At 66.5% G+C, this 21,297-nt stretch overlaps 3 protein-coding genes across 22 annotated transcripts in view; all 3 read left to right on the forward strand.

Moving 5' to 3' along the window:
- Window positions 1-5,237, forward strand: part of DCST1 (DC-STAMP domain containing 1) — a 13,484-nt gene extending 8,247 nt beyond the window's left edge. Inside the window, exons 10-16 of one of the 2 annotated variants that reach the window (XM_039251476.1) lie at window positions 1,699-1,798; window positions 1,920-2,015; window positions 2,110-2,236; window positions 2,558-2,674; window positions 3,036-3,178; window positions 3,275-3,388; window positions 4,927-5,237. In XM_039251476.1, the coding sequence (XP_039107407.1) occupies window positions 1,699-1,798; window positions 1,920-2,015; window positions 2,110-2,236; window positions 2,558-2,674; window positions 3,036-3,178; window positions 3,275-3,388; window positions 4,927-5,178 (949 nt within the window). In that variant the 3' untranslated portion in view covers window positions 5,179-5,237. The remainder of the gene's footprint in view (window positions 1-1,698; window positions 1,799-1,919; window positions 2,016-2,109; window positions 2,237-2,557; window positions 2,675-3,035; window positions 3,179-3,274; window positions 3,389-4,926) is intronic. The other variant, XM_039251477.1, reaches the window with a different exon arrangement.
- A 314-nt stretch (window positions 5,238-5,551) lies between these two features.
- Window positions 5,552-16,068, forward strand: ADAM15 (ADAM metallopeptidase domain 15). Of its 18 annotated transcripts, none has more exons than XM_039251364.1 (23): window positions 5,552-5,715; window positions 6,848-6,954; window positions 7,589-7,665; window positions 8,265-8,343; window positions 8,496-8,572; window positions 8,661-8,865; window positions 10,009-10,074; window positions 10,156-10,224; window positions 10,308-10,477; window positions 10,568-10,652; window positions 11,075-11,223; window positions 11,325-11,499; window positions 11,725-11,817; window positions 11,921-12,225; window positions 12,300-12,501; window positions 12,769-12,846; window positions 13,256-13,328; window positions 13,496-13,634; window positions 14,023-14,092; window positions 14,677-14,751; window positions 15,163-15,240; window positions 15,530-15,648; window positions 15,743-16,068. In XM_039251364.1, exons 1-23 carry the CDS (start codon window positions 5,637-5,639, stop codon window positions 15,783-15,785), a joined length of 2,613 nt encoding a protein of 870 aa, XP_039107295.1. In that variant the 5' UTR covers window positions 5,552-5,636; the 3' UTR covers window positions 15,786-16,068. The 18 variants fall into 18 exon arrangements, 17 of the variants coding, with proteins under 17 accessions (XP_039107295.1, XP_039107288.1, XP_039107296.1 ...); XM_039251357.1 differs by having other exon boundaries at window positions 15,163-15,234; window positions 15,373-15,648; XM_039251365.1 differs by having other exon boundaries at window positions 14,680-14,751.
- A 1,045-nt stretch (window positions 16,069-17,113) lies between these two features.
- Window positions 17,114-21,075, forward strand: EFNA4 (ephrin A4). Of its 2 annotated transcripts, none has more exons than XM_039251367.1 (4): window positions 17,114-17,288; window positions 19,281-19,576; window positions 19,852-19,920; window positions 20,582-21,075. In XM_039251367.1, exons 1-4 carry the CDS (start codon window positions 17,176-17,178, stop codon window positions 20,773-20,775), a joined length of 672 nt encoding a protein of 223 aa, XP_039107298.1. In that variant the 5' UTR covers window positions 17,114-17,175; the 3' UTR covers window positions 20,776-21,075. The 2 variants fall into 2 exon arrangements, with proteins under 2 accessions (XP_039107298.1, XP_039107299.1); XM_039251368.1 differs by having other exon boundaries at window positions 20,417-20,673.
- Window positions 21,076-21,297: the final 222 nt, after the last annotated feature.

The raw sequence follows: 21,297 nt of genomic DNA on the forward strand, positions 1-21,297 counted from the left end.
GGGGGGGCTCGGGGGGGCTGGGGGGGCCAGGGGGGCCTCTCGGGCTCGGGCGGGGGCTTCTTGGGGTGGGGGTCCTGGGGGGGGGCTTCTCGGGCTCCGGCGGGGCATCCGCCGTTGACGCCGAATCAGAGGAAACGTGGACGTTTTGTGGGAAGACAGTCACCCGCGTCGCCTCCGCCTTGAAAGGGAGGCCGCCTTCATTTATCTGCCTCCTTCAGCCTTCATCCCAGCGCTGACTTTTTTTTACGTTTAGCTTTGACTTTTGATTTTTCTCTTGCCCTTCATATTCCCCTTGGCTCCGACTTTGTCCGTTTTTATCGTCCAATTCCGCTTTCATTTTCTCCCGCCTGCCGCGTTGGCAGCTACTTTCCCTCCATTTGGACCAAAGTCCTCAACCCCACCCAGCCCGGCGTCCAGCGGGGCCGCCCCGGGCCTCACCCGCTGTCCCCGGCGACCTCTGGACCCTCGGTCTCCCGCCGCCACCCCCACACGCCGTGCCGGGCAGGCGCTGCACGGGGACCCCTGCCGCACCGGCCCGGCTGTGGCGCAGCCGAGTGGGGGGCCGTGTGCGGCCATCGGCCGTGGGGAGACCGCCCTCAGGCCGCTCACGGTCTAGGGGAGGCCGGGAGGTCCGAGGCTGCCGGAGGGACCGGCCGGGGGGCGGGGGTGGGAGCTGGGCACGTGCCGCGGCCCTAGGCGGGCTCCCCGGGCCAAGGGTCCTGGCATCTGTGGGATGCGGGGGTCAGAGGCTGGGCGGGAGGCCTGGGCAGCCGTGAGCACGGCGGAACAGTCTGGAAGGCCCTGCAGGCCGGAGGCTGGGAGGCCACGGAGGGTCGAGGGTCGGAGGGTAGGGAGCCGGGCGGGAGCGGGGCGTGGCAGGAGGCCGGCCCGCGACGCGGAGGCAGGAAGAGGCAGGTGCACGGGCCCAGCGCGCTCCGGGGGCGCGGAGGCCGCGTCCAGGCTTCCCACGCGGTGAGGTCACGGCCGCGCGGCCGCGCTCGGTCCCTCCGCAAGGGGGCGCTCGCGAGCCGGCCGCGCCCTTCTCTCTGCCCCCCGAGGCCGGAGCAGGGTTGCTGCCGAGCCGTGAGCCCTGGAACTCGGGGTTCAGGGTGCGGAGCTTACTTAATGTAACTCTCAGTTTGAAACACATCTCCAATCGCTAGCAGTTTCCCCTTCGTAAACTGAAACATCACGTGGGAGTTTGGAGCAGCCTCCGAGGAGAGCCTCTTACACGCACACACACACAGAAGACACTGCCAGACTCAAGCGTGTGTTGGGAGAGAAGGAGGCGTAGGTGGGGGACGGGTTTTGCGGGAAGCGGCCTCCGAGAGAGGTTCTGCCGGCGCAGCCAGGGAGGAGTGTGGCAGTCGTGGGGGTGACGGCCGTTCCGCAGCCTTGACGGCTTCCTGCCTCCGGGCCTTTGCTGCTGCTGTTTCCCCTGCTTGAGATCCGCCCTGCGGGGGTCCCCGGCTGGGAGGCCCCCTTCCCGCCCAAACACGAGCCTCCTGGCCCTCCCGCTTGCGTGGGGCCCACCTTGCACTGGGCGGCAGGCTGCTGAGGGCAGGCGGGACGTCTGGGCCCCGGCGAACATGGTGCTCCGCACATGCCGCGGGCGCCTGTTGAGTGAGCGCCTGGGAAGCCGGCGGTTGGGGGTGGGTGAAGAGGCCCTGGAGGAGACGGAGACGTCCCTGCGCCCAGGTCCTTCTCCTACGTGGACAGCTATAACGGGGACATCCGCTGTGACAACATCTACATCAGCACCTACTTTTGTCAGATCGACGAGCGCAGGAAGAAGTTGGTGAGCGGGCACAGCCCTGACCCAGCTGCCCTGGGTGCCCTGTGTGGTGTCCGCTCCAGGAGGGCAGAGGGGCCCGGGGGGAGGGCCCTGGTGTCCGCCACTGTGTGGACATCGTTTCCAGGGCAAGCGGACTTTGCTGCCGCTCCGCAAAGCCGAGGAGAAGACCGTCATCTTCCCCTGCGAGCCCTTCATGCAGGCCTCGGAGATGAGACACGTGGTGAGGATGGCGCGGGGCGGGCACCGGCTGCGCAGGGCAGGGGCGGGGGGGCGTCAGGGAGGGCGCCAGGCCTGGCGCTCCTGTCCTCGGGCAGGTGAGGGAGCTCGCGGAGACCCTGCCCGTCCTGCTGCTGCTGCTGCTGCTGTGCGGCCTGGACTGGGCCCTCTACTCCATCTTCGACACCATCCGCCACCACTCCTTCCTGCAGTACTCCTTCCGCAGTGAGCCCGCGCCGCCCCGGGGAAGTCCCCCATCCCCCGCGGCCACCCCGCCCGCCCCGCCCAGTGTCACCTCCTCCGGTGTCTCAGCCCTCCCTGACCGGCTCAGGGTTAAATCTCGGCCCTGCAACCTGACAGCCGCAGCGGGGGCCTCAGTTTCCGAGCCCCCTTTGGACCTGCGACAGGGAGGGGTCAGCGTTCAGTGAAGGGATGGAAAGTCCTGTGCCACCGAGGACGTCTATGCCTTGAACCCCCCCAACATCCAGTCCCTATCCTGCCCCCTCCCCTAAACCGCAACCCTTTCCTGACCCCCCATGGCCTCAGGCAGCCATAAACTGGAGGTGAGAGTCGGGGGGGACTCCATGCTGGCCCGGCTTCTTCGGAAAACCATCGGAGCCCTGAACACCTCCTCCGAGACCGTGGTGGAGTCCAGCAACATGCGTGAGTCCAGCAACGTGCGAAAGCCGCCTCCAAGGGGTTGAGGGCAGGGCCCGGGGTCTCCCCCAGCCAGGGACGTGGCAGACGGGGGGGGGGCATGCTGGGGTTGCAGGGGTCGGGGCGGGAACATCAGGCAGGCTTGAAGCTGCCGGACTACAGCCTGGGGTCAGAGGAGTGTCGGCCCTGGGGCCTTCGGGGACAGGGGGTCCCTAGAGAACCCTGCCCGTGAGGGATACTCTCTCCATCTGCGCCCTGCTGAGCAAGTAGTCCCATCAGCCTGGGAGCCTGCAGGGTGAGGGGCGGGCGGGAGGAAGCAGGGCGCCCAGAGACACAGGGCGCTGGGGTGACGGCCCGGCCCCCGCAGCCTGCCTGCCGCAGCCCGTGAGCCTGAGCCCCAGGGCCTACCTGCGGGTGGCGCTCCCGGTGGCGCTGCTGCTCGCTCTCTGCCTGCTGCAAGCCTTCGGCTACCGGCTCCGGAGGGTCATCGCAGCCTTCTACTTCCCCAAGGTACGCAGCCCCCCACCCCGCAGGCCCGCACCCTGCCGACCCCACCCTGAGGGGACGCGCTGTCACTGTCCCTGACACGCCCCCTCCCGGCCTCAGCGAGAGAAGAAGCGGATCTTGTTCCTCTACAATGACCTGCTGAGGAAGAGGGCGGCCTTTACGAAGCTGAGAAGGGCCGCCATCGTGAGACGGGCACAGCAGCAGCGGGCCCCCGTAAGCTCAGGACCCCCCCAGCTCCTGTGGTTCTGAGGACCCCTGGAGGGGCCTCTCCCGCCAGCTTGTCCAGCCCCCAGGGGCCGGGCTGAGTCTGCCTCTGTCCCCCGCATTCAGCCCAGCCCGAGACACTCAGCGCGCCATCAGGAAGATGGCGAGAAGAAAGCGAGGGGGTGTCACTAGGATCAGGGGACCTAAAGCAAGTCACAGATTCTCCTGCAAGGCCATAGACCAGAAGCTCAGGGCCTGTGCGGGAGGTGGGCTGGTGTCAGGGAGGCATCACAAAGCGGCACGTGGTATAAGGACAAAGCCCACGCTTCCCCATGAAGCTGCGCAACCTTGACCATGATCTTCATGGGACCTCAGGGTTTCCCTCTGAGCAGGGAGGCCGGACAGATCTGTAAGGCCTGTGCAGAGACGAGTGGCAGTGAGGTGTGGGGTACTGTGCCAGAGGGCCTGGGTTTGAATCCTGGCTCCTGCCTTCATCGCCATGACAACCGTGATCTGCGGTGCTTACTTAAATGCCGCCTAGCCACTTCCCTTCCGTAGGACGAGCGAACCGCTCCTCCATCTGGTTGTTGAAAGGGTTAGAGGAGCGTCGCTGTCATGGAGCAGGCACCTAGCCAGTTCCAAGCGCTGGCACCCATGTCACCACTGTGTGACTCTTCTCGGTACAGGACCCCACACTGTTTAAAGAAAAAACAAAAGAATGGTAGCCATCCTTATTTAATCTGCCCTAAGAGAGCCCTTGAAAGTGAGAGACCACACTTGCCGAGCCCTCCGTTTAGGGCCTGGGTCCCCCACCCCGGGACCCATGGAGGCTAAATGAGCATCTGGGGGGACAGCGAACATACTGTGATTCCATGACCCAGTCAGGAAGTAAACTGGACTTTGACAGGCAGGTGGAAGTATGAAGGGCATTCACGCCAAGCTAGGGGAGCAGAATGTGCAAATTCTCAGAGCCCAATGGGAATGTCAAGGGCCAGGGCTGGTCTGGGGAGCTGGCGCAGAAGATGCAACATTCAGGTTGGGGGGTGTCACAGCAGAGGCTGGAAAGGGACCAGAGTGTGGAAGGCTTTGAAGGCCAAGGCCAGGAATTCTGCCTTTGTCTGACGCAGTTTCTTGAGCAAAGACTGGGCTGATAAGGTGGCCTGTAGAGGCTTCCTGGTAACTGTGCCCAGGGAGGTGGGAGCCTCTGAAGCAGCCTTGTAATCTGGAATCAGGGCACCTGGGTCCAGCCAGGTTTGACCCTTTACTATCTGCGCCTTTGGGAACTCACTTAACCCTTCGGAGACTCCCCTTGCTGGTCTGCGAAGCGGAGAACACAGGGGTAATGATCCTAGTGCCCGACTCCCTCCTCCGCCCAGAACAGACCAGGTGGTGGTTCCCGGCTGGGGGAGTGGAAGCTGCATCCCCCGGTCTCCACCACCCATCACCGAGCGGGGGAGGGCAGCTCCCTCCCTAGACCCACTTGCGTGGCGACCTTGGCCTCCAGGCCCCCCTCCCCGCACCCCTTCTTCCCCCCTGGCTCCCGGCAGCGCCACCACCTGGCCGACGCCCTGCACCGCCGCTGCCCGCTCCTGCGCCGCTGGCTGCGCCGCCGCTGCGTGGTGTGCCAGGCGCCCGAGACGCCGCGGGCCTACGTGTGCCCGACGCCGGACTGCGCGGCCGTGTACTGCCGCTCGTGCTGGGACGACGTGCGGCGGCGGTGCCCGGCCTGCACCCCGCGCGAGGAGCTCTCCTCCTCCGCCTACAGCGACAGCGACGACGACGCCACGTACGCCGAGTGACGGGGCGCCTGCCTCTGCCCCCGCCTCCCCCCGCTCCCCCGCGGTTAATAAAAGCCCGAGCAGTCCCGACGCCCGCGCTTCCCTGGGGTCCGACCCGGCCGCCGGATCCCGCAGGGCCGGGCCGCACACGGGCCGCGGGAGGGCAGCCCAGCTGCTAGGAAGGGGCCGGGCCCCGCACCGGGGGGAGGCGCGCCGCCCAGGCCGGTCGCACCGGGCCGCGTCCGGCTCCCACCGCGCGCAGCGGCGGGGGCGCGGCGGGGCTGAGGCGGCGCGGGCGGGGGCGGGGCCGGGGCCCCGGGGGCGGGGGCGGGCCCGCCACGCCCCGGGCGGGGGCGGGGCGGGGCGGGGCCTGGTGGCGGCGCGGCGCGGCGGGGTGCGCCAGGCAGACCCGGCGGCCGCGGCTCCTCGGCGCGCGGCCCAGCACCTGCTGCCCTCGCCCGGCCCCGGGCGCCGCTGCCATGCGGCTGGCGCTGCTCTGGGCCCTGGGGCTCCTGGGCGCAGGCAGCCCCCCGTCCTCCCGGCCGCTCCCAGATCTAGGTGAGTGCCCGGCCCGCAGCGGGCGGGGGTCGGACTGCGAGAAGGCACCGGGAAGTCGGGAGGCACTGGGGTCCGCCGGAGACCCGGGGAGACCCCCAGCCGGGGCGCGGCCCGCCCTGCTCCGCTGTCCTGGCCCGAGGGCCAGGCGACCGGGCGGTGGAGTGGGGAGAGGAGGAGGGAGATGCCAGGCCCCTGCGCGGTCATCCTGTGCGCCGTCCCCGCGGCCACTCGCAGGCTCCGGCGCCCGGCACCGAAGGGCCCCGGCCCAGCGCCCCCTCGGGATGGTGGGAGGCGGTCGCTGCTCCTCGGGACTGACGTCTTCGCTCCTCTGGGGCCTAGCTGACCATTCCCCCCGGTGCCGGGGCGCCGAGTGGGCACGGCCCGTAGGGCTTGGCGAAGAGGATTCTTCTCCATCCCGGGCCGCGGGCGGCCACGGCGCCCCTCACCCCGGTGATGTTGCCGCCAGAAGCCTGGCGGAGCTGGCGGGAGGAGCCTGGGAGCCTGGGGAGGGGGACTCGGCCTGGAAAGAGGCTGACACAACTCCTCCAGGAACTTTCACTTCCCGCTGCGTCTCCCGCGGGGGCGGGGGGGGTGGTGGCAGGCGGAGGTGGGCTGTGCGCAGGGGACAGGGCCATTGTGGGCACGGGGGTGGGGGGCTCGGGGAGGAGCTGAGCTGTGGCCAGCGGGTGTGCCTGGTGGGTCTGAGGGTGTTTAGGGAGGGGTGTTTGCACTGCGCACCCAGAGATGGGCGTTCCCCCAGCTCCATGTGAGGAAAGGGGAGGGGTGAGTGGGCACCGGGCCGCAAGCCTTCGCCCAGGCCTGAGAGGGGGCGTTCCTGGGGGAGTGATTGGGAGGGAGTGGGAAGGGGGCTGCCGTGAGAGCCTGGGATCCGCCTGGGGGGACAGGGAGGGACCCCAGGTGGGGCAAGCTGAACTTTCCCTGGGGACAGGCAGGTGGGGTAGGGGTGGAAGTGAGGAGCCCAGAGAAGCCCCTCTCCTGGGGCTTGCTCCTTTAATTCCCAGAATGCAGTGCAGGAGTCCTTCCGGCCGAGAGAAGGGCCCTGAGTGCCCACTGCCCAGCCGGGGAGGCTGGCTCACTCACACTCTCTCGGGGTGTCCCGGGGACCCTGAAGGTGGCCCTGCAGAGGGGCAGGCAAGGCCGGAGAGGGACCCTGGTGGACACTCAGAGCCCCAGATCCTTCGGGACAGCCCCACATTCAGCCTAGCGGAGATGGTCCAGGTAAGCCCCCTCTCCCTTCAAGTACAGACTCATAAGCAGCCTCTCAAGGCACAGCCTGGCTGGGAAGCAGGTGAGTGGACCTCAGCACAGCACGCGCCCCCCCAGCTCTGGCTGCTGCTCCGGCCGCACCCCAGCACCTGGCTTCACTTATCCCCTCTCCCCCAACACACATCTGCCAGCCTCAGCCCCACCCAACCCATCTATCTCCTGGGGAAATAGCCTGGCCTCCATGAGGCCAGACTTGCCTTCTGGGTTTCATTCTGTGGGTTTTCTCAGTGGGGGGGGGGGGAGGGGAGACTTGGAGAAGGTCAGGTACTCACCAAGCACCCCCCCTCCCCAATTCCAATGCTGAGTCAGAGGAAGGGCTGGGGCGTGCACTAGGTCTCCGTGATGCTTCCTCTCTGGGCAGGAAGCCGAGAAGGGGCGGCTCAGATACCTTCCTTGACCTCCCCACACAGCCCCCCAGAACAATGCCCCAGGCCGGGCAGGGCTTCCTGGCCCCTCCCTCGGGACACCCCCCCCCCCACAGTGATCTAATCGTTGGTACTCTCCTAAGGGCCTGAGGTTTTCTGGTTAGAGAGGGTAGGAATTTCGGGCAGGCCTGGGGAGGTGACATGCCCTCTGATGCCCGCAGACCAATCTGCCTGAGGCTTTCCGGATCAAATTGGAACTGGACAGTGAGAGGTACATCCTGGAGCTGCTGCGGACTAGGTAACAATGATGGTGGAAAGGGTACTAGCACGGCTAAAACCACACGTCACGTTTACTAAGTGCCTGAACTCTTTTAATCCTTGTAACAACCTGTAAGAAATACTATTATGTATCACAGTCTTCATTTTATATGTGAAGAAGTCAAGGCACAGAGAGGTTTGGTTTTTTTTTAATATTTTATTTATTTTTGAGAGAGAGAGACAGCGTGAGCAGGGGAAGGTCAGAGAGAGAGGGAGACACAGAATCTGAAACAGGTTCCAGGCTCTGAGCTGTCAGCACACAGCCTGATGTGGGGCTAGAACCCACGAACCGTGAGATCATGACCTGAGCTGAAGTCGGACGCTTCACCGACTGGGCCACCCAGGCGGCCCTTCAGAGAGGTTAACTAACCTGCCCGAAGTCACACAGCTAGTGTGTGGTAAAAACCAGATTAGGACCCAGATAGCCTGGCAGAGTTTGGCCTGACCACTCTACCCTGAGGCCTTGGGGACAGGAGGAGCCTGGCCCCCAGCCACCCCTCTGCCACCTCTGGACCTCAAGATGTCACCTTAGCACCTGGGAGACAACTGTCACCGCCTCCCTTTTTCTTCACCCCATAGGGGGCCAGACCCAGGCCGCCCCAGCCTGACGTGGTACCGGCCTGACGGCACCCGCGTGGTCAGCGAGGGACACTCTCTGGTGAGTCTAGTGCCCTGTTTCTGGCCAAGGGCGGCAGAGGCGGCCAGCTGGGGGGCTCCGTCCCTATGAGGCATGGGAGGGCAAGGCACCAGCCCCCCGGGCGCAAGCCCTGGCCCAGCCTTCACGGGAGCACTGACGTTTCTCTGCCCTAGGAGAGCTGCTGCTACCAGGGAGCGGTGCAGGGTTGCACGGGCTCCTGGGTGTCTGTGTGCACCTGCTCGGGGCTCAGGTACCGAGGGAGCCCCCGCGGGGTGGCGAGGGCGAGGCTGCAGGACGCATCAGGCTGAGAGGGCTTCCGAATGCCTGTGTCTTCCCAGGGGCTTGGCGGTCCTGTCCCCAGAGAGAAGCTACACCTTCGAGCTGGGGCCCGGGGACCTTCAGGCCACCCCCATCATCTCCCGGACCCAAGACCTCCTCCCGTCAGGCCGCACCTGTGCGCTGAGCTGGGGTGCATCCGTGCCCGCTCAGGCTCCCCAGGGGCGGACCCGAGGCCAGCATCGCAGCCGCGCGCGCAGTCGTCGGGTAAGGATGGCCAGCAAGAGGCAGGGCTTCTGTGGTCCCCGAGGGCCAGGCCCCAGACCCTCTGAGCCCTTTGTTTCCAGTACCTTCTGAGGAGCTGTCATCCTGGGTCGGGCCCTGTGTGAATGTAATCTCTCCTCCTCCGGCACCCCGGGGAGATTCGGGCTGTGGTAGCTCCAGCTTAGCTGGGGAAGCAGCTCAGAGAGGGAGACAGAGGTTAGGGACTTGCCCAGAGCCATTCAACTACTGAGCAACATACCCAGGGTTCAGACGCAGGTACCTGACTCGGACTCCTCATGGGTCATGTGCTCCGTATGCGGAGAGCTCTCACCTGACTCCAGACCTCACACAGTTACCAGGCAGAGAGCAGTACAAATCCAGTTTCCTAATTTATAAGTTGGGGATAATAAGACTTACTTGCTAGAGTTACTGTGGAGATTAAACAAGTCTGTATCTATCCATCCGTCCTTCAAGTATCTATCCAGTGCTTACAACTGTGCCTGAGATGAGTAAATATATATGACAGCGTTGGCTATTATTTTTTATTTATTTGTTAAAGTTTATTGTGTTTTTTAATGCTTATTTTTGAGAGAGAGAGAGACAGAGTGTGAGCAGGGGGAGGGGCAGAGAGAGAGGGAGACACAGAATCTAAAGCAGCTCCAGGCTCTGAGCTGTCAGCACAGAGCCCGATGCGGGGCTGGAACCCACGAACGTGAGATCACGACCTGAGCCAAAGTCAGGCGTTTAACTGACTGAGCCCCCCAGGCGCCCCCTGTTTATTGTTTTAGTAATCTCTGTACTCAGTGCGGGGCTCAGATCCAGGACCCCAAGATCAAGAGTAGCTCATCTGAAGGGTCCAGCCGGGCACCCCTATTATTATTATTATTATTATTATTATTATTATTATTATTTTAATTTGGAAGAAGTACTGACTTTGGAGCCGGAAGAACAAGGCTCTACTCCTTGCTTCATGACGTACTTCTCAGTCCACCTTGGGCAAGTCCCTGGCCTCTCAGGCTCTCAGTGGTTCGTCTGTAAAATGGGCTCCCTGCTCTCCTCCACTGGAGCCCACAGGGCGGGAGTGGACACAGCCTGGGCAGCCCCGTGCGGCCCCGCCTGACGCCTGACGCGCCTTCTTGTCCTCAGCGGAGGCGGGACGTAGTGGCAGAGACCAAGGTTATTGAGCTGGTGCTTGTAGCCGATCATTCTGAGGTGAGCTTGCTGGGCGCTGTGTGTCTCGCCTCCCCCCCCGCCCCCCCCCCACTTTTCATGGTCATTTCCCTTGAGCCGCAGGTCCAGAAGTACCCGGACTTCCAGCATCTGCTGAGCCGCATGCTGCAGGTGGCCTTCCTCCTGGACACCGTGAGTGCCAGGCCCAGTGCCGCGAGCAGCCGGATGGTCCTCTGGCCTCGGGGACCCCTCTCCTGAGCCCCGTTCTTTTTCAGTTCTTCCGGCCCCTAAATGTGCGGGTGGCGCTGGTGGGCCTGGAGGCCTGGAGCCAGCGTGACCTGGAGGAGATAAGCCAGGACCCAGGCCTCACGTTACACAACTTCCTCCGCTGGCGGCGCCAGGACCTGCTGCCTCGGCTGGCCCACGACAGCGCCCAGCTCGTGACGTAAGAGCCCCGGCCCAGCCCGCGGCGCACCCCGGCTCCCTGCCCGCGGGCCCCCAGCGCCGGCCTGACCCGTGCCCTGCAACCCCGCAGCGCCACGTCCTTCTCCGGGCCCGCCGTGGGCACGGCCGTCCAGAACTCCATCTGCTCTCCCGACCTCTCAGGGGGTGTGAACATGGTGAGCTGTCTCGGGTCCCTCCCCGTTCCCTTCTTCACAGACTTACCCGCCCCAAAGCCGTGGGCACGGGGACCGGGGGTGGGGGTGGGGGGCTGTGTGGCATGGCCTCTGCCATCCTGGCACCGTTACCTGGGGCCAGCGCTTCCGTTTACCTGTCTTCACGGGGGGGGGGGGCGCCTCGAAGGGGCGGAGGGGGAGCTGAGGCGTGAGTGCCCGGGGCTACGCAGCGAGGGGCAGCGAGGGGCAGCGAGGGGCAGCACCGGCGCTGAGCGCGGCCCCAGCCTCCCCGCCACCCAGGCCCGGGCTCTCCTGCTTCAGAGGCAGTGCAGGAGGGAGGCCGGGTGCCCGGGGCGTCAGAGGAGGGCAAGACAGGAGCGGCGGGGGCTGGTGCTGGACCTGGGGTGCCCCCTCCCCACTGCCAGGACCACTCCAGCAGCGTCCTGGGAGTCGCGTCCTCCATAGCTCACGAGCTGGGCCACAGCCTGGGCCTGGCCCACGACCTGCCTGGGAGCAGCTGCCCCTGCCCGGGCCCAGCCCCGGCCAAGAGCTGCATCATGGAGGCCTCCACGGAGTGAGTGGCTGCAGGAGGGGGGGGGGGGGGGGCAGGATGGGGGGGGCAGGATGGGGGCGGGGGGGTGGCCGCAGCCCCAACCTCTCCTGTCACCATCCCAGCTTCCTGCCAGGCCTCAACTTCAGCAACTGCAGCCGTCGGGCCCTGGAGCGGGCCCTCCTGGGGGGGCTGGGCGGCTGCCTCTTCGAGCGGCTGCACAGCCTGCCGTCCATGGCCACCGTGTGCGGGAACATGTTGGTGGAGCCGGGGGAGCAGTGTGACTGCGGCTTCCCGGATGTGAGCCCCTACCCGCTCACTTCTGTGCCCTCACCCTGGCTCATTTCCCAGCTCTGAGCCTCTGGAGCCCCTCTGTGGCCCTAAAGGGACCACCCACCTCTCCGCACCCCTCCCTGCCTGCAGGGACACGCATGCATTGCTGGGCTCTCGGCAGCTGGGGCAGAGGGGAGGAGGGGGCTCTTGGCCCCCCCCCCGCCCTGCCCAACGCAGCCCCTGTGCCCGCAGGAGTGCACCGACCCCTGCTGCGACTACTTCACCTGCCAGCTGAGGCCCGGGGCGCACTGTGCGTCCGGCGGGCTCTGTTGTCAGAACTGCCAGGTGGGTCACCTGCCGGGGGCCCGGCAGGAATGGTCGCGGCGACTCCCGGGGCCTGGCCGGAGCCGCCCGGTGCCCACTCTGACGCCCCCCCCCACCCCCACAGCTGCGCCCCGCCGGCTGGCAGTGCCGCCCCGCCAGAGGGGACTGCGACCTGGCGGAGCTCTGCTCAGGCGACAGCCCCCAGTGCCCTCCCGACGTGAGCCTGGGGGACGGCGAGCCGTGCGCAGGCGGCCAGGCCGTGTGCGTGCAGGGCCGCTGCGCCTCCTACGCCCGGCAGTGCCAGGCTCTCTGGGGACCCGGGGCCCAGCCCGCCACGCCGCTCTGCCTTCGTACGGCCAACACGAGAGGGGACGCCTTCGGGAACTGTGGGCGCAGCCCTGATGGGGGCTACCTGCCCTGCGCCCCCAAGTGAGTGAGGAAACCTGGATTCTCCTCTGGGTCCAAGGGAGCCCTGGGCTGACCCCCACCTCCTCCTGCCTCAGAGACGCCGTGTGCGGGCAGCTCCAGTGCCAGGGGGGCAGGGCCCAGCCGCTGCTGGGCGAGGCCCGGGATCTGCACTGGGAGACGCTGGAAGCCAACGGGACGCGGCTCAGGCAGAACTGCAGCCGGGCCCACCTGGACCTCGGCAACGACGTGGCCCAGCCGCTCCTGACCCTGCCCGGCACAGCCTGTGGTCCCGACCTGGTGAGCAGTCCGCGCGGGCAACACTGGGAGGGGTGGGGTGTCCGGACCACCGCGAGCAGCACCCAGGCCTCACTGTCCCCACCCCCCTCCCCCGGGCCCGGGGAAAAGGCACAGACTCTGAGGGGGGTTCAGGGTCTTCGTTTGGCCTGAGCAAAGTCCTGTCCTCCTGTGGGCCTGGGTTTCTCCATCCGCCGCTCAGCCACGCTGACCTCCCAGGGCCAGTAAAGCTTCGTGAGAACCCAATCCGTGTCCTTCCCCGCCGGCCAGGTGTGCATCGACCATCAATGCCAGCCCGTGGGTCTCCTGGGAGCGCAGGAATGTCGAAGCAAATGCCATGGGCACGGGGTGAGCTGGCACGGGCGAGACGGGAGGGCAGCAGGCAGCCTCCGGGGACGAAAACAATAACGGACGTGGGAAACGCACACACACCTAGCTTCCGGTCCTTGCTCCGCTGCTTCCTGGCTGTGTGACCTCGGGCAGATTATTAACCTGTCTGAGCTCAGCTTCCTCAGCTATCCAGCGGGTGTAGTAACAGTACCCACTTCCTGGGTGCGTGAGAGGATATGGGAGCCCCTGGGACAGGGCCCGGCATGTTCCTCGGACTTCGTCTTGTCTGCGTGGATAAACAGCCCCTCTCTCCACCCGGTCACCCCAGCGTCCCTTCCGGTTGTGCACTTAGGAGCTCTGAAAAGCTGGGACGGGGGACTGCAGCCCCAGAGGGTAGAGCCCCTCATTACTTAACCTGCACCCCTAGGTCTGTGACAGCAAAGGACACTGCCACTGCGAGGAGGGCTGGGTGCCCCCAGACTGTGCCAACCGCATCAGAGGTAGCAGGGGGAGGGGCGGGGGGCGGGCACCGTGGCTTCCTTACCCCCTCCCTTTTCCTGACCCCTTCAGGTTCTCTATCACCTTACCTCCCTCCCCACCTGCCACCCCCTCCTGGGTGTAGGGCCCGAGCCCCGCCCACCTTCACACCGCCCCCCCCGCCCCCCAGCAGCCAGCTCCCTGACCACAGGGCTGCTCCTCAGCCTCCTGCTGCTGGTGGCCCTGATGCTCCTTGGCGCCAGCTACTGGCACCGCGGCCGCCTGCGCCAGCGGCTCTGTCAGCTCAAAGGACCCAGCTGCCAGTACAGGTACCGGGTTGCTGCTGCTGCACCCTCCACAGCCCTGCTGGGCACAGCGGCCGGGGGGGGGCCTGTTCCCCCCCCCGCCTGCAGCCCCCACACCGGCTTCGATCCCCAGGTCCTAGGGCCACCCCCCATGCCTCCCTTCCCTGCTTGTGCCCCGTAACTCTTCACCTCACACGGAGACCCACAGAGGGCAGCTGGGGAGCCCCTGTGCTAAGTGGGGCCCTCCTTCGGGCTCATCACCCCCCACCCGCCTCCCCACTTCTGACCGGGCTAAACCACACACAGGCCGCTGTGCAAGGGGCTGCACGGTGTCAACCCCACTCAAGGGGCGTGTGTGGGTGGAGAGCGTGGTCTGAGGCTGGGCTCTCTGTCCCCTTTTCTCCACATGCAGAGCAGCCCAGTGCGGTCCCCCAGAACGCCCGGGACCCCCGCAGAGGGCCCTGCTGACGCCAGGCGCCAAGGTGAGTCGCGGATACCAGAGGAGAGAGGCCCCACCTTGTACGGGCATCCAGCGCGGGCCCTGGGCCCTGGGGCAGGGGTGCTGAAGGCCCTGGAGTCAGGGGCGTGGGTCGGGGGAGGCAGGCCCAGCAGGGGAGTCCGGCCTGGAGTGGGCGGGGCAGTCACCCAGAGGAGGGGCTGCTGAGCTCTCCGAGCTGGCCAGGCTGGTGGCCGTGAGAGGTGGGTCTGCGGGTGCTCCCAGCAGGGGTCCCTGGAGGGCAAGGGGTGGTGCTGCCCAGAGAGGGCCCTCGGTGTGCCACGACCTGACGAGGCCCAGGTCACCGTGTGTAGAAGGGCTGGTGAGTGCCCCCTGAGTCCCCTGGAGGCGACGGCAGGGGTGTGTGTGTGTGGGGGGGTCTGCATGCTCGCTCCACCACTCGGCACCCCTTCTGCACGCAACTGAGTAACAGCATGCACAGCCCCCACTGCCTCTGGGGCCCCGGCTGCCCCTCTGTGGCACTGACCCCTCTCTGCCCACACCTGTCTCTGTGCCCACCGCCTGCCCGCCCGCCCCCACCCTGCCTGTCCGCTCCTCCTGCTCTCTCAGCAGGCCAGTGCTCTTGGCTTCCCGGCCCCCCCCTCCAGGCCGCTGCCTCCTGACCCTGTGCCCAAGAGACTCCAGGTAACTCCAGGCCAGGCCCCAGCCTGGCCCAGGGCAGGTGGGGGGCTTGGTGCCCAGCTGCAGCTCTCACCCTTGTCCCCTGCCAGTGGCGCTCTTCATTAGGGGGCTGGGGTGCCCCTCAGCCTTCAGACACCCTGAGCCCCAGAATCAGCAAAGGGTGAGCCTCCTGCCTTGGTCTCTACCACCACCTGGTGGTCAGTGGCAGAACTGCAGCTGGCCGGGGGACACCCCTGGGCCATCCCTTCCTCCCCTGAGGTTTGCGCCAGCGGGCACCCAGGCCCTGCGCACGTGCCCCCCTCCTCTCCTGCCCTCTGGCTGCCTCTGCATGTGGAGCTGAACCCCTCGAGAGAACCCCTGCCTGCCCCTTGGCCCTGCCTGTGCTCTCACCGCGCTGCCCCTCTCTCTGTTCAGGCTGAGCTGGCCGACCGGCCCACTCCCCCCACTCGCCCTCTGCCCGCTGACCCGGTGGTGAGGCACCCGAAGGTAACAGTGGGGGGAGAGAAGGGCACAGCCTCTCCCCTGCCCAGGGCTGTGTGCCAGGAGCCCTGGGAGAGGTGGCCATGGTGAGATGCCCCCTCTGTGCCTGACGGCACATCCGCTGGTGCCCTTTACTGGTGACAGGTTTGTCTGGAGACAAAGGTGACCCCTGAAGCCGGCCCCACAAGCTGGTGTCCCCAGCAACCGGGTGGGCGCCACGACACCCTCCCAAGCCAGCCTCCTGCCTTCTCTCTCTCTGTCTCTCTCTGGCTCTCTGTCCCTCTCTCTCTCTGGCTCTCAGGGGCCCAACAAGCCTCCACCCCCGAGGAAGCCACTGCCTGCCAACCCCCAGGGCCGGCGCCCTTCGGGTGACCTGCCTGGCCCAGGAGCTGGAACCCAACCCGTAGTGGTCCCGTCCAGGTAGGCGAGCAGGGCCACGGAGGGTGGGCGGGAGGCGTGAATGGTCTGGGGAAAGGGCGCCTCTGACCTCTTCACTTGGCTTCTGGCACCCCAGGCCTGCGCCGCCGCCCCCAGCAGCGTCCTCGCTCTACCTCTGACCCCTGCTGAGGTTCCGTGGCCTGAAACCCGGACCTAGGACTTCAAGAGGCGACCGGTCCCTGGAGTCCTCCTCCATGACCCAAGGAGCCGGAGCCTGGACTCGCTCCCCTCGCCACCCCCCCCAAGACTCCAGACACAGCCGCGGGCCACCAAGCAGCACCCTAGGGACCCGCTCACGCTGTGGCAGCTGGAGAGGGGAGGCGCTGGGCGCTGGGCTGGGCTGAGGGAGGTGCACACAGCCTGTCCCCGCTCTGGTGCAATAAACGTGAGGTCTGGGCAGCGCGCCTCGGAGTTTGTTGGCTCTGGGAAGGCCCGGTCGCCCCTGATGCGGTTCCAGGCCCGACCGCCAGGAGACGCTGCCGCCTCGGTCGAAGGCGGGCCAGGGAGGGCGAGTCCCCGCCAGCTCGGCGCGTGTCCCCAGGATGCTCGCGGCTGGTGTCTGCCCGGTCTGGGATGACTGCACGCCATCCAGTACCACAGGGGCTGTAAAACCCCGGGCCACCCCCCAGTCGCCGAGGCCTCGCCCCCGGGTCTGCGCGGCCCCCACAGGCGGCCAGTTCGTCCCCACCCTCTGCCCGGTGGCTGGGAAAAGTGGCTCTGGCGGTGTTCTCAGCGCCCCGGGGCCGGGGCGGAGCGGGGCGGCGGCTCCCACGATCCCCGGCCGTGCACCTGCCTCCTCCCCGCCCCCGTCGCCCCACCTGAGGGCTGGGGAACAAAGGTGCATTGTATAGGCCGCAGTCCGCCTCATTCTTTCGTCTTCGGGAATGGGGCCGCGTGGGCCCCCAGCCCAGAACGGAGGTGTGGGGCGGGAAGGGGCCGGCGCGCAGCCCGAGGGGGGCACGAGCTCCCCGCTGGGACTCTGTAAGGGGGCGTGGGGCTGGGCGGAACCCCAGGAGGCGGCCCGGCCCCCCGACACTCGCGCTGTCCCCCGACGGGCAAAGAAGAACGGGCGACGTTCTCACGCAGAGCCCGACGGGCTTCAGGGATCCCCGCCGCTGCCTCGCATTTCCCCCCTGCCGGCCGCAGGGCGCGCGCTCCTCTCCGAACCGCCCAAATCTGCAATAAGGCCTCCTACCCGGTACGAACGCAGACACCCTAGACGCGACCCCCCAAAACGGACTCCCAGACGCCGCCGCACGGCGCCCCTCCCGGCCCCTCGCGCCGCGGCGCGCGCCTCGGCGCCCAGAGAGTTAACCCGAGTTGGCTCCGAGAGGGGAGGCGGGGGCGCGCCCCCATTGGTGGAAAGTTACCCGGGGGCGTGGCCCGCGAGTCTCCGCACCCCGCCCCCCGCCCCGCACCCCCCCTCCCACCTCCACTTTGTACCTTTCTCGCCGCGGCAGCCCAGCGGGCCGAGACCGGCCGGGCCCGACCAGAGCGGCCCCGGGGGCGATGCGGCTGCTGCCCCTGCTGCGCGCTGTCCTGTGGGCCGCGCTCCTCGGCTGCCCGCTGCGGGGGGGCTCCGGCCTCCGCCACGCCGTCTACTGGAACTCCAGCAACCCCAGGTAGCCGCGCCGGGCCCCGCGGCGGCGGCCGGGCCTGCGCGCTCCCGGCCGGCCGCGCGCCCCGCTCGCGCTCCGTGCGCGGCGCCGCCCGCGCCGGCCGCGCGCCGGGGCTCCTTTGTTTGAGCCGGCGGGGGAGGGGGAGGGGAGGGGCGAGGCGCGCCCGGGCTCCCCCCGCCCGCACGTGCGGGGGGGGCGGGCGGAGGACCCCCGCTCCGCAGGCGGACGGCGGGACCGGGAGCCGGGGGGCCACGGCCTGCGCCCCGAGCCCCGCCCCCTGGCTTGTGGCCTCACTCCCGCTGGTTTCCCTCCCCCGCCCTGCGGCCCGAGCCGGGGCGGGCGGGAGGGGGCTTTACTCCCGCGGAACAGCGCGGTTTAGGCTCCGGCTTGCTGGGCCTCCCCTCGGGCGCTTGCTCGGTCTCCTCCTGTCTTTCGCTATCTCTGCTTTCATCTCCCTCACTGTCCGCCCTTCTATTTCTGTCCAGTCCCGGCCCTGCCCTTCCAGCTGAATCACCTTTGGGCAAGTGGGTTGACCTCCCTAACCTCAGTTATCTCATCTGTAAAATGGGCTCATAATACCTGGTATCCTGGGAAATAGAGCTGGCTGGCTGAGGTCACGTGTGCGAAGGAAGTGTAGGCTGTACAGACAAAAATTATTATTTCTTTCCCCCGAGCCTTTGAACTTCGGTATTTTCGAGTGTTTTCATCTTCCTCCCCAGTTCTCTGTGCCTCTCTCTGCTTTCTCCATCTGTTTGCCTTTCTGATACTCGAGACGATCTGTGACTCTGTGCATTTGCTCACTCACTAACAGGCACTCCGCGGTGTGCCGTGTACCAGGGCGTGTGCTGGGCTGCGGGGTGTAGAGATAAGACCTGGGCTCTGGCCTCTTCAGCCCGAAGACCCCCGGGGAGGGCAGCCCCCCACAAGCCGAGGCGATATCGGCACCACGTGATAACAACTATTGTCCTCCAGTCCCCAGGGCCCCTCTCTGTTCCAGACCAGCGCCTCTGAATCACTTGAAGAACTTGTTAGAAATTCAGGTTCCTAGCCCCCAACCCTGAGGTTTCTGGCTCATTCATTCAGTCTACAAGTATTTATTGAGCGTTTGGACAAGACACTTTTCTAGGCACTAGGGACATTCTGGAACAAGTCCCACCAAGGCCCAGCTCATGTTCTAGCCGGTCTGAGCTGAGCCCAGGAGTCTGCATTCCCAGTTAGAACTCCGGATGCAGTGATCCTTAGACCCCCCCCCCCCTCCACTGAGGGATAGTTAGAGGCCTTTCTGAGTGAGGCTGGACTGAGTGAGGTGGGGAAGGGGGAAGGTGGCAGCCAGCCTGTCCCAGCCCCTCCCGCCCACCCCGGCTCCCACAGGCAGCTCCCAGGAAGTAGAGAAGGGAGTCCTGAGTACCCCAAAGACTGGTTAACATCTGGAAGGGCCTCTGCTCCATGTCCCACATTTCCTTGTCCCAGAGGAAAAAAGGAGGTCCCCCCACCCACTCCTCCTTTCTCTCTGCCCGTGGCATCCTCTCCACTAGTGAAAGCAGTCTTCCTGTCCCTGCTTCTGCCGACGGGGTTGGTGCCCCCGCCCCCCCCCCACGGTGGGACTGCGCTGCGTGCCCCTCCCTCTGTGCCCCAGCTTTGTGTGCCCCAGCTTTGTGGCAGCCCCCACCTGACATCTGTCAAGTACAAGGTGATGTGTGTCAGACCCTTCGTCTGGGGCTACAGAGCCCGGCGGCAGCCCCCACCTGAAAACGTAGGGCGTGCTGCGTGGCCTTCTTGTGTGCGAGCCACGTGCTCGTGGGCGCTGCGGTCCCTTAGCTTCTCAGGACCTGCGAACTGGTGACGCCACCCATGTTTTGACTGTCTCCCAGAGTTGCCAGGCTGGGACGCTCAGGCCCTCCTGGGGTGGGGTGGGGGAGGGGCTGGCGGGGAGCACCGGGAGGGGTCTCTCCGACCCCCACACGCCTCCAGCCCACACCTGCCTTATGCCCGCAGGCTGCTTGGGGGAGACGCTGCGGTGGAGCTGGGCCTCAACGATTACCTAGACATCTTCTGCCCGCACTATGAAGGGCCGGGGCCCCCGGACGGCCCCGAGACGTTTGCCTTGTACATGGTGGACCGGCCGGGCTATGAGGCCTGCGAGGCCCAGGCGCCGGGCGCCTTCAAGCGCTGGGAGTGTGCCCTCCCTTTCGCTCCCTTTGGCCCCGTTCGATTCTCGGAGAAGATTCAGCGCTTCACACCCTTCTCCCTTGGCTTCGAGTTCTTGCCTGGAGAAACCTACTACTACATCTGTGAGTGAGGAGGGGCACACCGGTGCTGGCCGGGGCGGGCGGGGGAGGGGCACCTGGCCTTGCTCAGGCCAGGCGGGCAGCCTGAGTCTAACCCTGAGCAGGGGGACATCTAGGGTGAGCTCCCAAGAGGAGGAGAGAGCCGGGGGAGCCAGGGAAGGGGCCATGATGGGAGCACAGGGAGTCTGGCGCCAGGACGTGGCCAGAAGACGCATCGCAAGGGTCTGAGGTGTGCAAACCAGCCTGTGCTAACTTCTACCCCCAATCCCCCCACGCAGCGGTGCCGACCCCGGAGAGTTCTGGCCGCTGCTTGAGACTCCAGGTGTCTGTCTGCTGCAAGGAGAGGCGTAAGTGGGGGGCGGGGGGGAAGGGCGGGCAGCCCCTGGGCCCCCGAGAGTGAGGGGAGCAGTGGGGACACTCTGGAGGCATCAGGCCCAGAGGGGGCCAGGTGGGGCCTTTGCTTTGTGGGAGCTTCCACTGTACCCCTTTGTAAATGTTTTTTAACGTTTGTTTATTTTTGAGAGAGTGTGGGGGGGGAGGGGCAGAGAGAGAGGGAGACACAGAATCTGAAGCAGCTCCAGGCTCTGAGCTGTCAGCACAGAGCCTGACGTGGGGCTCGAACCCACGAACTGTGAGATCATGACCTGAGCCGAAGTCAGATGCTCAACTGCCTGAGCCCCCCAGGCGCCCCCTGGCAACCCTTTATGCCAGGCCAAGGGATGGCATCTCCGGGGCAATATCCTTCAAGCCCCGGGCTGAACTGGGACTGGAGCGAGCAGTGGAGCGGGAGGGCAGTGAGGAGGCTGCGGGCAGGGAGGGTCCATCAGTGCCACCCTCCTGCAGAGTCTGAGTCGGCACATCCCGTCGGAAGCCCTGGAGAGAGCGGCACTTCCGGGTGGCAAGGGGGAGGAGCTCCCAGCCCCCTCTGTCTCTTGCTGCTGTTGCTGCTCCCGATTTTGCGCCTGCTGCGAGTTCTCTGAGCCACGTGGACCCCCCCTGCTACCCCAGGAGCCAGAGCCCTCATAGGACTCCCCGGAGGAGGGGCCCCGGGCGTCAAGCCAACCAGACCAGTGGAAGAGTGCTGGGAGAGGTCGGGCTGGCCCCTCATCGCCAGCGGGAGAGTTGCTGCCGGGGCTGCACACAGCCCTGAACCCCACCCCCAGCCCAGGCAGGACGGACAGGGTCTCAGGCAGCTACTTTGATGTTCTCCGCCCATCCCCCCAGCAAGACTGGGATTTGGTGGGATGGAGCCCTTGAGCCTGCGGGGGGCCAACACGGAAGACCTGGGGACAGGTGCATTGCCAGACCGGGACAAGCCCGCGGCCTGTGCCCAGCCCCCTGGGGGCCATCTCCCTGGGGCAGCACGCCCCCTCCCCAGGGGGCCATTCGCTTGTCTTCTGTGAAGACGGACTTGCCACGAAGCTGGACATCATGCCAGTTTGTATTTTTATAAGTGTCTGGACTAAACCCTCAATAAACCACCCCCTTATGCTGTTCTCCCCCACCCACTGCCCTCTGGCCCCTTCCCTGCGGCCTCTGCTCTCAGCTTGGTTCCGCCTGACCTCCGTGCACGCTGTGCCCAGGCCACCCAGTCCAGGCCCAGGGCACCCCTCTGGGCGGTGTGGGGTGGGTGCCAGCGGCAGCTGTAGAGCTTGGCACCCTCTCCCGCCTCCCTAGCTGGCTTCCTGTGCTGGGGAGGGGCAGATGCTCCTGACAGCCCACCG

This window comes from Hyaena hyaena, unplaced genomic scaffold (assembly GCF_003009895.1).
Source record: "Hyaena hyaena isolate Hyena2069 unplaced genomic scaffold, ASM300989v1 scaffold_385, whole genome shotgun sequence".
NCBI lineage: Eukaryota > Metazoa > Chordata > Mammalia > Carnivora > Hyaenidae > Hyaena > Hyaena hyaena.